The sequence below is a fragment of the Phyllobates terribilis genome, unplaced genomic scaffold, assembly GCF_046119375.1.
Source record: "Phyllobates terribilis strain yellow unplaced genomic scaffold, ASM4611937v1 Scaffold_1__5_contigs__length_1240528914, whole genome shotgun sequence".
Taxonomy (NCBI): Eukaryota; Metazoa; Chordata; class Amphibia; order Anura; family Dendrobatidae; genus Phyllobates; species Phyllobates terribilis.
In genome coordinates, this window is record NW_027362761.1 from 452,526,080 (window position 1) to 452,543,437 (window position 17,358).

General features: G+C 42.7%; 1 protein-coding gene across 1 annotated transcript in view; it reads right to left on the bottom strand.

The window, feature by feature from the left end:
* The window catches only part of SLF1 (SMC5-SMC6 complex localization factor 1), a 120,915-nt gene that overhangs the window by 98,473 nt on the left and 5,084 nt on the right, over positions 1 to 17,358 (bottom strand). The window contains exon 3 of the mRNA XM_073680274.1: positions 937 to 1,057. Coding sequence (XP_073536375.1) covers positions 937 to 1,057 — 121 coding nt within the window. The remainder of the gene's footprint in view (positions 1 to 936; positions 1,058 to 17,358) is intronic.

The window sequence follows — 17,358 nt, forward strand, 5'->3', positions numbered from 1 at the left end:
GTTGTAGTAGATGGCTGCATTTCATACTTCACGGTCTGTATACAGACCACAATTCCCAGACTGTGGGTCTCCACAACAGAACTTACACCCTCATATCTGTCTATGAGGCTGTTGGTTCAAGATGGAAGACCCAAAATCAGTCCGGGCATTACCGTCCGTATATAGACTACGCCCACCTGAAACTGGCCTTACTCACATATGGCTTTCTAGAGTACTAAACCAGAGCCAAGGAACGCTAGTCTCGAGGTGTAGGGGGGCCCAGATATGGTTACACAGAGCTCTATTAGTGCATCCACCATCCAAGGTCATGAACAGTGTGCTACTCTTCTTCCAAATGGAAGAACTCCTCCAGGCGAAAATCCAGGTAAAAACTAGAACTTTATTCCAGTGCAGTTAAAAAATGAATGACAACTTCAATTTCATCCAGAAATATAATATAAATTCCTACGCGTTTGACTGTAAACCAGTCCTTCATCATGTATAATAATCATCATCATCATCCATAATGAAAGACTGGTTTACAGTCAGAAACGTGTAGCACACTGTTCAGGAGCTCAGATGGGCAAGAATGAATAGGGCACAGTGTAACCATATCTTGGCCCCCCTACATCTAGATATTAGCGTTCCTTGACCTCTGTTTACTGGAATAAAGTTCTAGCGTTACCTGGATTTTCGGCTGGAGTTTTTCTATTGGAAGTATACAGCGCTGAGTCTAGCAGCAGTGGCTTCCCCCGATCTCAGTCACATTGCGGGTGAGCTGGTTGTTCCTATTTTTTGGAACTTTGCAACTCTTCTCTCTGTGACATGGAAACTACTGTATACTGAATATTGGGGGCCACAAAAAATGGCATGGTGGGCAACATGTGGCTCACTGGCAGCAGGTAGTGCACCCCTGGTATAGATAGATACATGATCCTCACACATTAGTTATCTCACCTGAGAATCTATAAAAACACAAGGCAGCTGGCCGAGTAGCCGGATCAGGGTTTCCCGCTCTGTATCGCTAAAACCAGTTATCTGGAGAACTGAGAACTCAGAGTCACTGCCATCTTGCCATCTAAGAGATGAAATAAAGAATGAAAAAATGATAAAATTGATCAAGAATAAAAAAAACATCAGCCATGGTGCAGCTTTATCACTGACGGCTTTTTAGAAGGTAATCGAAGGCAGAGTTCTGAGGAAAGACGATTCATAAGTACTATTTTTGGGGAGATATAACTAAGACATTTCAGAAGAGCTGATGAGTCCTCTAGCTCCTTCCAGACATACAGCCTATTTGTAAGACGGATGTCTGCTGTGTATGTATAGGACTGATCCAGTAAAGCTATGAATTCCTTTTTTCTGTTCCTATGATGGAAAAGAAAAGCAGAATTTATGGCGGCGATTTGAACCTAGACTAAGTAGCTTAATTAAATTCTAATGGCTGTTTGCAGGGAGGATTATTGTAGCAGATACAGTGTTCTACACTATTACAAGCAACTGCCAAAAAAAGAAGTCCACTGAAATCAGTGGGGCCACGTTCAGCACAGGAGAGCATACAGAAAGAAAAGGATGCAATGAACTGCGCTTTTCCATTTCTCTGGCCAGTAAAACCTATCTATCTCATTTCACTCTTTGAATATACCGGATCTTCCAGTTTGCATAACTCAAAAAAAGTCTATATTTTAGCAGGAGAGGACTCCCTGCAGCTGTGTACTAAGATACAGTCACTGTGTGCGCCACAGTATGGAAATTAGAAGATGCCGAGTTACAAATAGGGTTTTGTGCAACCCTAAAAGGGTCATGTGGGCTATGTTCCCAACCTCGCTTCTTTACTAGTGGGGAATCCTAAAAGTAGACGTATAGCGGAAAAACATCATTCCACTGTTTAGTTGCATTATATATTTTTTAAAACCGAAAAACTGTGCAAAATTTTCCCTCTGCTAGTAAAGCGTTACCGATTATTTACTTTAAAAATGAAGGGGGATTTAATACTAAACCCGCTACATTTGCTTAGGTCTACTGTACATGACAATATTAGGCTATAAAGACAACTTATGCTACTACCTGTTAGAACAGGGCAAACCAATAGGGGTGTGGAAGATGGCACATGTGTGGGGGGAGTCTCATCCACCTAGTGGGTAGGGGGAAGCCCTACGTTAATATGCGGTTGATAAAGAAGTTGAGCCCTGCCGTGGTCATCAGTAGAAGAGAAGGAAAAACTGTAACTACTATGGAGAAGTTAGGAGCTGGGCTGCTGTGACCACTCATGAAGATAGGAGGGGGACAGGACTGCATAGTCTATTGGGCAAATGGGGGGCCGTTGTGACTACTGGGGACATTAGGAGAAGCGGACTACACTGTCTATTGCGCAAATGGGGGGGGGCTGTCGTAACTACTGTGGACATGAGGAGGGAAATTATACTGCATTGTCTATTGGTTAAATTGGGGGAGATCTTTTGATTACTGGGGTGGGTCAAGGGAGGAAGAGTACTGAACTGTCCAAGGCTGTGGAGTCAGTAAGCCAAACCTCCAACTCCTCAATTTCCGTGACCACGACTCCAACTCCATGACTCCGACTCCCTCATATACGGCTCATGTTTAAGTGATAAATTTACTGTAGCACAGATTCATCTCAGCTAAAAGTCTAGACCCTTAGATCAGGAATAGGACATAGTTTGTAAAGCCGAATAAAGACTTGCGTTCATCAAGTTCGACCTGTTAGTTCTGTAATTGCTAAAGTTGATCCAGAGGAGGGCAAAAACCCCAAATGATTTAGCCAATCATCACCTGAGGAAAAATTCCCTCCCGACTCTGAAACCAGCAGTCAGAATAAATCCCTGTATCAACCTACTATTTTATTTTATTTTTAAGTATATGCTGAAATCTGCCTGGTATCTAGAAATGCATCCAGCCCCCGCTTGAACTGGTGTAGTGAATCCGACATTACCGTCTCCTCACTCAGTGAATTCCATATTCTCACTGCTCTTACCGTGAAGAACCCCTTCCTATGCTGGTGCTGAAACCTTTTCTCTTCCAGTCTTAGTGAATGCCCTCTTGTTACCGTAATATCCCTCCTTTTGAACAAATCCCGGGCAAGATCTCTATACTGTCCCCTAACATATTTGTACACATTTATTATGTCCCCCCTCAACCTTCTCTTTTCCAGGCTGAATAGTCCTAGTTTTGCCAACCTCTCTGGGTATTGCAGTCCCTCCATTCCCTTTATTAATTTTGTTGCCCTCCTTTGTACCTTTTCAAGCTCGTTTATATCCTTTCTATATTTTGGGGCCCATAACTGAGCACAGTATTCCAAGTGTGGTCTGACCAGTGCTTTGTACAGTGGAAGAACAATGTTCTCATCCTTTGCAGCTATACCTCTTCTGATACATCCCATTACCCTGTTTGCCCTTACAGCAGCCGCCTGACTTTGGGCACTCCAATTTAGTTTGCTATCAATCAAGATGCCCAAGTCCTTCTCCATCTCTGAATTCCCCAATGATTTCCCATTCAGTGAGTACTGGTGACTTCCATTTTTCCTTCCCATATGTATGACCTTACATTTCTCCTCGTTAACCCTCATTTGCCATTTAATGCTCCACCTACCCAGCTTATCCAAATCCCTCTGTAGGTCTGCACTGTCCTCTTTTGTATTAATTGTTTTACATAACTTTGTGTCATCTGCAAATATTGATATTTTACTATTTATCCCGTTGACTATGTCGTTAATAAAGATATTAAATAACATTGGGCCTAGTACAGACCCCTGTGGTACCCCACTAGTGACGCTTACCCAATCTGAGAATATTCCATTTATAACCACCCTCTGCCTTCTATCCTTTAGCCAGTTAGCTACCCACTTGCAGACATTTTCCCCCAGCCCCATCATTCTCATTTTGTATACCAACCTATTATGTGGCACACTATCGAACGCTTTTGAGAAGTCGAGATACACGACATCCACTGGTTCCCCCTGATCTACTCGAGAGCTAACCTCCTCGTAGAAGTCAATCAAGTTTGTTTGGCAGGAGCGATTCCTCATGAATCCATGTTGGTTCGGGATTAAAAGATTATTAGCATCAAGATGCTCCGTAATTGCCTCTTTAATGAAGCTTTCAAAAATTTTGCCCACAACGGACGTCAGACTCACCGGCCGATAGTTTCCGGCGTCACTTTTCACTCCCTTTTTGAATATTGGCACTACATTCGCCTGTCGCCAATCAAGTGGCACAGACCCAGTCTCAACAGAGTCCTTAAATATAAGATATAACGGTCAGTCTATCACACTACTTAGTTCCCTTAGTACCCGTGGGTGTATGCCATCAGGTCCTGGTGATTTGTTTATTTTAATGTTACTGAGGCGTTTCTGTACCTCAACTTGGGTTAGATTTGTCATACTTAGTGGAGGATTAAGTTTGTCACTTCTCATTTCTCCTGTTAGTTCTATTTCCTTTGTGAAAGTTGTCAAAAAAAAATTATTTAATAGATTAGCTTTATCCTCATCTTTCTCTATGATTTTGCCTTCCTCACTTTTTATCGGTCCAATATTATCTGATTTAATCCTTTTACTATTTATATACGTAAAGAACAGTTTGGGATTTGATCTACTTTCCCTAGCAATACGTTTCTCTGTTTCCTCCTTCGCTATTTTTATTTGTTTTTTGCAGGTTCTCGTTTTTTCCTTGTAACACATTAGTGCCTCCTTACTGTTTTCCTGTTTTAATCTCTTGAATGCCTCTTTTTTGCTATTTAACGCCCCTTTTACGTTCTTGTTCAACCATATTGGTTTCCTCTTATTTCGGGCCCTTTTATTCCCATACGGTATATATCTCTCGCACTGAGTATTCAGAATTCTTTTGAAGGTTTCCCATTTACTATTCGTATTCCTTTGATTAAGTACTTTGTCCCAGTCAATAAGTTGAAGGTTTTCTATCAGCTGATCAAACTTCGCCCTCCTAAAGTTTAATGTTTTTGTTGTTCCCTTATTGATAACCCTACTGAAGGGCATTTTGAAGTCGATAATATTATGGTCGCTATTACCTAGGTGCCCCCCTATCTGTACCTCAGTTATTCTATCAGGCCTATTAGTCAATATTAAGTCCAACACGGCCTTCCCTCTCGTTGGTTCCTGCACTAGTTGGGAGAGATAATTATCCTTAATATTTGTCAAGAACCTTTTTCCTTTCTGAGATCTACAGGTTTCTGTTTCCCAGTCAATATCCGGGTAGTTGAAATCCCCCATTACAATCACTTCATTATGTTTTGCTACTTTGTCTATTTGTCCTAATAGCAGATTCTCATTCTCCTCTGTTATATTGGGTGGCTTATAGCAGACCCCTAGTAATATTTTATTATTATTTTTTGCCCCCTCTATCTCTACCCACATGGACTCGACCCCCTCTTCTCCCTCTCCTATATCTTCCCTTAGTCTGGGTTTTAGACATGACTTTACATATAAGCAGACTCCTCCGCCTTTCCCCTGTTTCCGGTCCCTTCTAAATAAACTATAATCTAATAAATTTACCGCCCAGTCGTAGCTATCGTCTAGCCAAGTCTCTGTTATACCTACGATGTCATACCTCTCCTCCGATATAAGCGCCCGCAGCTCATCCGCCTTATTGGTCAGGCTTCTTGCGTTGGTCAGCATGCAAGATAAAACTTTGGGGTTATTTAGCATCCTATTCTTCTCTAACGATCTAACTGTACTATCCCCACCCCCCTCTACACCCTCATTATATTCACTTCTCCCCTTCCCCCTTGCTTGCCTCACATCCCACCTATTTCCTTGGTTTCCCCCCCCCCGTCTCTAGTTTAAAAACTCCTCCAACCTATTAGCCATCTTCTTCCCCAGCACCGCTGCACCCTCCCCATTGAGGTGCAGCCCGTCCCTACGGTAGAGCCTGTAGCCGACCGCGAAGTCGGCTCAGTTCTCCATGAACCCAAACCCTTCTGCCTTGCACCAACTCTTTAGCCACTTATTCACCTCCCTAACTTCCCGTTGGCGCTCCTGTGTGGCTCACGGGATTGGTAGTATTTCTGAGAAAACTACCTTGGAGGTCCTTGCCCTAAGCTTCCTACCTAGGTCCCTGAAATCATTTTTAAGGACCCTCCATCTACCACTCACTTTGTCATTGGTGCCGATGTGGACCATGACCGCTGGGTCTTCGCCAGCCCCACCCAGTAACCTGTCAACCCGATCCGCGATGTGCCGGACTCGAGCGCCAGGGAGGCAGCACACCGTTCGGCGATCCCGGTCTTTGTGACAGATTCCCCTTTTCTGTCCCCCTAATAATAGAGTCACCCACTACCAGAACCTGTCTTGCCTGCCCTACACTTCCCCCCTCCCCCTCATTACTGGAGCATACACTCCCCCGGCGGTCAGAGGATCTGTCGTGCTCCAATAATGCCGGTTCTGAACCAGCCTTCCTATACTTCTTCAGACATTTATAAGACATTTCATAACTTTCCCAAATTCTTATGAAAAAATATTCCCCAGAAACTACATTGAACTACTGTACCCAAATTATTATATGTTTTAGGAGTTGGAGTTGGTCCATTTTATACCGACTCCGACAAAATGGGCTCCGACTCTACAGCCCTGGCAGTGTCTATTGGTAAAGTAAATGTGGGGCTCTTGTTACTAGTGGGGGAAAAATGCACTGTCTAATGGTTAAACTGGGGGGGGGGGGTGACTACTGGGGAAGTGGGGAGAGGACTACATTGTCTGCTGGTAAATTGGAGGGCTGGTGTGACTAGCAGGGACATTAGGAGGGGACAAGGACTGCATTTGTGAATTGGTTAAATGAGGGAGGCTGTTGTAACTAATGAGAAAGCTAGGAGGGAATCAATCTGCATTCGCTGCATGGGAAGGAGGGAGGAAAAGAATGTTGTAACTACTGGAAAAAATAGAGGGTCTCTTGAGTCTCTACCTTATTCCCTCTATTCACAGAATACAGGCTGGTGTTAACTGCTTTTGGTGTCTGCAATAAATGTAATATCATCACTGCCTCTTTGCTCTATTATTGGAATTACTCCTACTACTTCCCAAAATAATGTAGAGCGCCATTTGAGGTTTAATACCTTAAAATGGACAATATAAAAAAAAACCTGTCTCTACCCACATGCAAAATTCCATAGTTCAATGTGAGATACTTAGAAAGCGAATATTAATTCATCAGTATTACCCAACCTGACATTTTATTAATTCATCTATCTGAAATTGTGAATGCTCAACTGATTCATAGTTGACTGCTGATATAAAAAGCGGCAGAAGGAGTTAATATCTCCTTTTTAAGTAATCTAAGGTATTTGATTGACATATGCAAGCTTTAAATAAAGCACTAATTATTCAACTACTGTCAAGTTCATCAGAAAAATCAATTACTTTTAAAGTGATTTATGTGAAACTGTGAACTGTGCTAGAAAGTTCACTTTGAAGACGACATTGCAGATAGGAAAGGAAAAATGAGAATAAAGCTTTTAACAAGGGCCTATTAGAGATAAGATGTCATGTCCCTAATTGGATAGTGGCAAATGTTCTAGATTCTGCTAAAAGTGTAAGAGCAAAAACAATGGGCTCCTTCCTCTTTTATCCTGATGTCCATCTTCATCCTCACATCATTATGATTACCGATGAAAAGAGATTACCCCAAAAATACCTGTAAACCTCACTGATGTCTCCTCAATTTTGGACTTACAGACATGGAAGTAGAATGTTCACATAACTATTGACTTGGATTTTGGTGCAAAAACGCCCTTCAAACTGTTTAAAACACTCAATAATTAGCTTCTCATTGACTTTAGTTGGAAAATATGTATTTTTAGTGTGGAAAAAAGTGGCATGTCAAATCTTAGGGAAACCCATCAAATTTGATTATTAAAACAACTGGAAGACAAAAAAGAACGTACCAAAAAGATGGAGGTTTTTTCTTTACAGCAGAAAAACAGCTTAAAAAGAAATGGAAGTGAATGTATCCTAACCTTGTCTGTCCTTATTTTAATCCTACACTGGATTTTCGACACAATATAAATTGGGCAATACCTATAATTTTGGCAAGGATTATGTAAAATTTTAAGAAAAAGGATCTGTTAGACCTCATGACATAAGTGTTTGAGTCAATACCTCTTAATGATAGCAACTCTGGAGCGTAGTTTCTTAGAGCTCCTCACTGTGCTCCGCATATGAAGACTTGGCCACTCTTACATTTTAGGAGTTGTAAATTTTAATGAATGAGGAAAGGAGGATCCAGCTTCAGAAGTCCATAAAATATCAAGGTTTATTGAAAAATAGATTAAAAAGATAACATATATCATATGAATCACACAGCCCCATAGGAAAGGGGGAGACTAGGCAGACGCATTTCAGACCCTCCAGTCAGCAATGATTAAAGACCGGAAGGTCTAAAACGCGTCTGCCTAGTCTCCCCCTTTCCTTATTCATATGCTGTGTGTTAGCTTTTTAATCTATTTTTCAATAAACATTGATATTTTATGGACTTTCGAAGCTGGATCCTCCTTTCTTGATTGATTGCTTTTCCGGCTGCACTGAAGATTTTCCGGGCAATGGAGTCCACATGCAAAGGGTGAGCTATTTTTTTTTTCCGCAAATTTTAATGGGTGCAGAAAATCTGCAAAGTCAAAAACTCACCAAAAGCTCATTGTGGGAACGTAGCCTTAAACCAAAGGCATTAAATACAGCAGAGAACAACACATGTGCAAATGCTAAAATGCATGTGGTGTTTTTAGATGTGGGTATTTAAGGGATTTTTTGAGAACATGTTAAAGGAAATCTGCGACCAGGTTTTTGATGCCCCATCTGAGAGCAGCATGATGTAGGGGCAAAGACCCTGACAGTGCTTCGTCAATTACTGGGCTTTGATTAAATACACTCTTATCTGCTCCAACCTTTCTAGCCCTCCCTGTGATGAGCTCCTGCTATGTAGTCCTCAATAGTCATGAACTCTGGCTATCTCCACCACTGGACTCATATTACAGGAGTTAAAGGGAACCAGTCATTAGATTCATGCCGCCTAAACCACAGGCAAGATGAATTGGAGAATGGGAGTGCGATTGTAGCCAGGTATGTTTTACTCTGAAATGTTGCAGTGGGTCAGAAAAAAACATTTTTTGGAAAGGACAATAGGGCGTGACGTGACTAGTTTGATGCAGTTCTTGGCAGGCTTCTCCTAGTCCCAGTTGATTAGCAGGTCTCTCCCTATATAAGCACGCCCCCTGATGAAGAAAGTGCGAAACACATGTGGGGTTTCAGCGACGCACATTGAGTACTTTGATTCACCTGTGCTACCTCTGACTTTTTACTATGAGCCTCTCTCTTTAGTACTGACATATATTCTGTGGATTATCCATGCTTTATATTAAGCCCTTAGTGCTGTTGCATCCACTACTATATCAAAAGAGTATATCGGCACTAATCAACTGACAGTCAATGTCCAATCTTGATTAATATGTGGTACATGTGATATGCCAAACATCATTCAGTATCAAGCATAGGAGGAGGAGGAGACGGCACTCTGTTGGTGGAGTTAGGCAAAGTTCATCATTGAGAAGACTAGCATAGCTGCAGCAGATAAAACTTTGATCTTAACTACATCAAGAAGCTCATTGAGTAACACAGCGCTGGAATCAGGGTCTGTGTCCCTATGGGATGTTGCCCTCAGTTTGAGAGGGATAAACATGGTGACAGAGTTCCTTTAATAAACCTTATATAAACATATCGTGGGCTAAATAGGCAGGCTCAAATGTTTTCACTGTTCATCACATAACCAGCAATATTTTGGATTTTTCCACTTTCACTGACGTCCCAACCACTGTGCTCTAGATCAGGGATGTCAAACTCAAACACACAGAGGGCCAAAATGAAAAACTTGGACAAAGTTGCGGGCCAACCTGTATACAGAACCATGGGCCCCGCAGGGTCCTCTCCACACAGAACCATGGGCCCCGCAGGGTCCTCTCCACACAGAACCATGGGCCCCGCAGGGTCCTCTCCACACAGAACCATGGGCCCCGCAGGGTCCTCTCCACACAGAACCATGGGCCCCGCAGGGTCCTCTCCACACAGAACCATGGGCCCCGCAGGGTCCTCTCCACACAGAACCATGGGCCCCGCAGGGTCCTCTCCAAACAGAACCATGGGCCCCGCAGGGTCCTCTCCACACAGAACCATGGGCCCCGCAGGGTCCTCTCCACACAGAACCATGGGCCCCGCAGGGTCCTCTCCACACAGAACCATGGGCCCCGCAGGGTCCTCTCCACACAGAACCATGGGCCCCGCAGGGTCCTCTCCACACAGAACCATGGGCCCCGCAGGGTCCTCCACACAGAACAATGGGCCTCGCATCGTCCTCCACACAGAACAATGGGCCCCGCATCATCTTCCACACAGAACAATGGGCCCCGCATCGTCCTCCACACAGAACAATGGGCCCCGCATCGTCCTCCACACAGAACAATGGGCCCCGCATCGTCCTCCACACAGAACAATGGGCCCCGCATCTTCCTCCACACAGAATAATGGGCCCCGCATCTTCCTCCACACAGAATAATGGGCCCCGCATCGTCCTCCATACAGAATAATCGCCCCACATAGTCCTCCAAACTGGTGTCGTGGGCCAAATAAAACCACCCTGAGGGCTAGATTTGGCCCACGGCCAGAGTTTGACACGTATGCTCCAGAAGGTCCTCCTACTGTCTCAGTGGTAGTGACATCAGATTGATTGGTAGGCTCGACATGCTGAAGACCAACTGCTTCTTCTGCGCATGTCAGTGAAAGCTGAACTTTGCTTACAGAGCATGCTTAGAAGATGAAGCACGTTCCCAGCCGATATCTATCCAGCTGACATGATGAGCGACATCCTGACCGCTGAGACTGTAGGAGGAGCAGATAAAGTGATCGGGACATATAGCAATCCACATGAGGATGAGTGGAGGAAGCAGAACTCCATGTGGGGCAGCGAGCCAGCCCTTCTGCTAAAGAAGGTAATGTAAAGATGGCCAGAGAGGGGGCTCAGATGGCTACTTCTACGCATCATAGCGGAAGAGGCAGACAGAAACTGCCCTTCCAGGAACTAAACAGACGGAAATGGGATGAAGTGGAAGAAAGCAGAAGTTTGGACACCAAGAAACTTAGAAAAGGCTAGTTGGGCGGAGGGCAATATTAGAGCCTTATAGTAGACTGGGGACTCAAAAAAATAAATAGCAAATTTAGGTCTGAAAACCCTTTTAACATACAGTCAGTTTACTTCATGCTTCACTTGTTTCATTCCAGCCAGACAATATGCCCCAATGTCAAGATATAATAATGGAAGACTAACCCTATATGAAAATAATCATTTAGTACAGAGTTTATCTGTGAAATCATAAAGAACATTACGAGAAAATAAACGGGACTTTTGTTTGCTGGTTAACAATTCTTAACAGGAAATCTAACATTTAGAAGCCATCATATCAAAAAAAAGTCATCATGATCCTAGCTCCGAATAATGGAGAGTGTCACTGTCAATTTTGCCTTCTCACATTCGTTTCCCTTCACTTCATCTGATTTTAATAATCCCTGTCAAACCACAAACAGTCCACATTACATTCCTGACACCGGAGCTTTCAAGACGACGGAATCTCAACATTCATTTAGACACTACAAAAGAAAGCTGTCCAGCTGGACAAATATTATTTCCACACTTGACAGTCTCCACAGTTAAGTATGCCTTTTAATTTTAACTCAAGCTGCCAAGGGCTTGATATGAGCTTCTTGTTCACTGTAGATTGACTTGCAGGATTAGAAGCGCAACAACTGGAATTGTAGTAGACTAGTATTTCCTTTTTTCCCTTTGGAGACTAACAAAACCGTAAGCACAATAACAGGCTTCTGTATCCGATCGCACACACATATTATATATATATCCACTATTTCACAATGAGATTGTTCTCTGTGATTCTTACATGGCTCTGCTAGTTTTGTGGCACTGGACTCATATTACAGGAGTTAAAGGGAACCAGTCATTAGATTCATGCCGCCTAAACCACAGGCAAGATGAATCTGAGAATGGGAGTGCGATTGTAGCCAGGTATGTTTTACTCTGAAATGTTGCAGTGGGTCAGAAAAAAACATTTTTTGGAAAGGACAATAGGGCGTGACGTGACTAGTTTGATGCAGTTCTTGGCGGGCTTCTCCTAGTCCCAATTGATTAGCAGGTGTCTCCCTATATAAGCACGCCCCCTGATGAAGAAAGTGCGAAACACATGTGGGGTTTCAGCGACGCACATTGAGTACATTGATTCACCTGTGTTACCTCTGACTTTTTACTATGAGCCTCTCTCTTTAGTACTGACTTATATATTCTGTGGATTATGCATGCTTTATATTAAGCCCTTGGTGCTGTTGCATCCATTACTATATCAAAAGAGTATATCGGCACCAATCAACTGACAGTCAATGTCCAATCTTGCTTAATATGCGGCACATGTGATATGCCAAACATCATTCAGTATCAAGCATAGGAGAAGGAGGAGACGGCACTCACCGATCCATTAAAAATTATTTCAGTCCTTTATTCCATATTTTTGAAACCTCTCCTTGAATCATAACACAGTAAGTTAAAATGATTCATTGCCTATCTCTTTCTGCCTTGATTCATAACCTTCCATTTATGGAATTTCTATGTATTGTCAACAACGGTAAATATTGCCAAGCTTTCCAGAAATATCGGTTATAATGCCCCATAAACAGTCAATAACAATCATTAAGCCAACCATTCAACTGACAGCCATCACTCCCGAGTCTCCAATACGCAAGAGCTCCTGTGCTCTCCATACCCCCCCGACAGCGACTTCTCTCCCAGAGAACAAAATTATTGACCTATCGGATCCTTCTCTATACCTACATCATATGTCCCACATACACATGTCGCCTGCACACAAGTTCCCTGCTCCACAAGGCTGTACGGTCGTCAGGTAGAAGAGCGCCGTCCTCACAGGGGAGACAGCGCAGGCGCGGGATCCGGCCGGGAACTGCACGTCACAGGGTCCTGTGCAGGGGAGGTGGGGTGAGTATGGAAATAGGGATAGTAGGCATGGATTTCTTGGCATCTGGGGGACGCGTTGCTTAGCAGAAATAATTTAATAAAAATGTGATTACGCAGAAACCAGACTGCTAATATGGGCCATACAGGTAAGTATAGATTCACATTTCTATCACCTGTATGCCCATAGTAGCGGTCTGGAAATTGAGGAGTCGGAGGTTTGGCTCACCGAATCCACAGCCCTGAATGAAATAAAAGACGATTTCACAACAAGACCGCTAATATGAGGCATACAGGTAGGACTGCTTTAACATTGTATGCCCATATTAGTAGGTCATATACAGTACGTCCCACGAGGTGACAGGTTCCCTTTAACTTAAAAACCTGATTAAAACAACAGATCATTTTCTGATGTCACATTCCCTTTAAGACTGCTGTGACTTGTAGGCTGTGTGCACACAGTGCATTTTTGGTGCGTTTTCTCTGAGCAGAAATGGGCCAAAAACGCTAGGGAATCCTTGTGCTAATGCAATGACAACCCTTAAGTGCTGATCAGGAATTTAACGGTCAGGATTGTAATTGGGTTTAAATCTGCAGCATGTCAATTCTTTGTGCTGTTTCTCCGCGTTATTCACCTACTGACTTCAATTGAGTCCGTCAAATCCGCAGCAAAAATGCAGGTATAAAGATATTTGCAGATTTGCTGTGGATTTTTGCTGCTTATTTGAATGACTCAATTGAAGTCGACAGGTCAAAAACGATGCAAAAATGCACGAAGAATTGACCGCGGGTCACAGGCATCAGCTGATGAGAGACTACTCCTCCCATCAGCCTACGGCTGCTGCCTCTTATGATAGCGAGAGAAGGTGCTACTGATGGGAGCTGTCATCAGCCGGCATCTGTGCTCACAGTGAAAAAAAAAAAGTTAAAACAAATGAATGTTAAAGTAAAAAAAACACATTACACTGTGTTCCAAATTATTATGCAAATAATATTTTCTCAGATTTTCCCAAATTACCTATATGAATTGCAGTCATTGTAATTTTCCAGTCAAATAACTATTAGAGTACAATTGAAAGGTTTTTGTACAAACTGCCTATGATAACAGGATATTTTTAAAAAAATAAAAAACTCAAACTGCACTCAAAATGCATGTTCCAAATTATTATGCACAGCAGAGTTTTCAACCTTTTCATTTCAATAAAGAACAAAAAAAATGGTCATTTTTGAAATTATAAGCATTAGCAGGTTATTACAAACTGAAATCAAACAGTTTTCAACTCAAAACTTTATTCTAGGTGATGTTACATTTGCACATAGGACCCCTTGTTCGAAAGGAGCTTCTGAACGCTCTCGTCCATTGAATTTGTCACGTTTTGGATGGTTTCTGCTTCAATTGTTTTGCATGAGGACAGAATACCCTCCCAGAGCTGTTGCTTAGATGTGAACTGCCTCCCGCCATCATAGACACTCCTTTTGATGATGCTCCAGAGGTTCTCAATGGGGTTGAGGTCAGGGGAGCATGGGTGCCACACCATAAGTTTGTCCCCTTTTATGCCCACAGCAGACAGAGATGCAGATGTGTTATGTGCAGCATGAGACGGGGCATTATCATGCATGAAATGATCTCGATGGTCCAGATGGATGGAGTGGAGGATGGCTGGTTGATGGACACCCCATGCAAACACGGCTACAGCGCTAACAAGGAGGAGGTGGAGTAATGTTTTGGGCTGGAATCATGGGGAGAGAGATTGTCGGCCCTTTTAGGATCCCTGAAGGGGTAAAGATGAACTCCATAATGTATGTTGCGTTTCTCAAACAGTACTTCCTTCCATGGTTCAAGAAGAAGAACCGTGCATTCCGCAGCAACATCATTTTCATGCATGATAATGCCCCGTCTCATGCTGCACATAACACATCTGCATCTCTGGCTGCTATGGGCATAAAAGGGGACAAACTTATGGTGTGGCACCCATGCTCCCCTGACCTCAACCCCATTGAGAACCTCTGGAGCATCATCAAAAGGAGTGTGTATAATGGCGGGAGGCAGTTCACATCTAAGCAACAGCTCTGGGAGGGTATTCTGTCCTCATGCAAAACAATTGAAGCAGAAACCATCCAAAACCTGACAAATTCAATGGACGAGAGAGTTCAGAAGCTCCTTTCGAACAAGTGGTCCTATGTGCAAATGTAACATCACCTAGAATAAAGTTTTGAGTTGAAAACTGTTTGATTTCAGTTTGTAATAACCTGCTAATGCTTATAATTTCAAAAATGACCATTTTTTTGTTCTTTATTAAAATGAAAAGGTTGAAAACTCTGCTGTGCATAATAATTTGGAACATGCATTTTGAGTGCAGTTTGAGTTTTTTATTTTTTAAAAAATATACTGTTATCATAGGCAGTTTGTACAAAAACCTTTCAATTGTACTCTAATAGTTATTTGACTGGAAAATTACAATGACTGCAATTCATATAGGTAATTTGGAAAAATCTGAGAAAATATTATTTGCATAATAATTTGGAACACAGTGTATACTCACCTATCCGCCGTAATCCAGAGTGTCCCACGGCGATCCGATCACCTGGCAGCACTCTATACACTGACAGGAGTGTCATTGCTCCCCCAATGTATAGCACTGGGCTGCCAGGAGAGAGATGATGATCAGCTAATGAGCTCCAGTGACCTCACTTACTGCACCAATGTTGCGTGATAAAATTTTCATGCAGCGGTGCAGTAAGTGAGGTCACCGGAGCTCATCAGCTGATGAACTCATGTGACCTTTCTCACGGCAGCTTAGCGCTATACACTGACAGGAGTGATTACACTCCTGTGTCAGTGTATAGCCTGCTGTCCTCTAGAACAGTCACATCAGTGACTGCTGAGGTGACTGCTCAAGAAGTGATCAAGATCTTCGTGGGACACTGGATTATGTCACCACGTCGGACAGGTGAGGGATATGGTTGTTTTTTATAGGTGACAATGGCTTCAGCGGATAAGGCATTAGGTGAGTATAACTATGTTTTTTATTTTGTAAATAAATGATTAAAAGTGTGCACTTTTATTTCAAATAAATGATTTTTTCAGGCCTTGTGTTTATTTAAAAACCTTTACTATGGGGTTAGTAATGGGGGCGTCTTATTGACGCCTCTCCATTACTAACCTGGGCTTCATGCCAGATGCCAGCTGCCAATACAAGGCTGACATGAACCCATTTCTGGGGCCGCTGAGGACTGATATTATTAGTCTTGGAGGGGGCCAGTATCCATGGCCCCTACCCTAGCCATTAATATCATCTCACAGCTGTTTGTTTAGCCTTTGCTGGTTAGATTTTATAGGGGAACCCCACGTAAAACGCCAGTAAACGCTAAGCAAACAGCTGTGGGCTATTAATATCCAGGGAACATTTTTGGCTAATGGCCCCTTCCCTGGCTAGTAATATCAGCCCCCAGTGGTCGGCTTTCCCTCTGCTGGTTATGAAAATGATGCAGGAGCCCACGCATTTTTTTAAATTTAATTCTTCATTTAATTTCATTTATAAGAAATCCCATGCCCACTGCGTTTTGTTTTATGCTGCGTAAACTCACCCGCAGCATGTCAACTGCTAGCGTTTCCGCTGCAGATTTTGACAGGTTGAAATGTCATTACATGCAGTGGATCCGCATGTACTGCGGCGGATCCGCATGTACTGACAAAACAAGTGTGGCATTAGAACGCAGCGAAAATACGCTGCGTTCAAAGATCTGCTGGTTGCTGATCATGGGGAGTAGCCTAAAGGCTAACCAGCCAAACAGCTGTGAGCTGTTATTAATAGCCAGGGAACATGTAGGCCTAATGTCCCCTTCCTAGGTTAAATAAAGCCAGAAATGACACTTCATATTTGAATGGCATTAGGAGTAATGGGATTAGGGGTAATGGGATTAGGTGTCACTGACACAAAACCCTAGGTTTAGTGTTGAAGAGGTGTCAACCAGACACCCTCATTACAAAACCTGTAAGTAAAGAGTTAAATAAATGCACACACAAGAATAAAACACTTTATTTGAAATACAACAGACACATTCTTTAATTATTTAAATTAACCAATGTACTCACCTCAGGTCCGACGGTAATCCAAAGGTTAAAGAAATGTCCCACGTCTCTTTTTTTCAAATATCTTTATTTAGCTCCAAATAGCATTCATTGCTGTACAAAAACGAATAAAAAAAAGCATGCAAAAAACACATGCAAAAACGCAGCAAAAAGTGCTACCTGGGATGACTTCCAATAAATGCGTAAGCAAGAATTCATTTGTGGAATCACAGGCCTTTAGAATGTGTTAATATCAGATGCGTTTTGCAG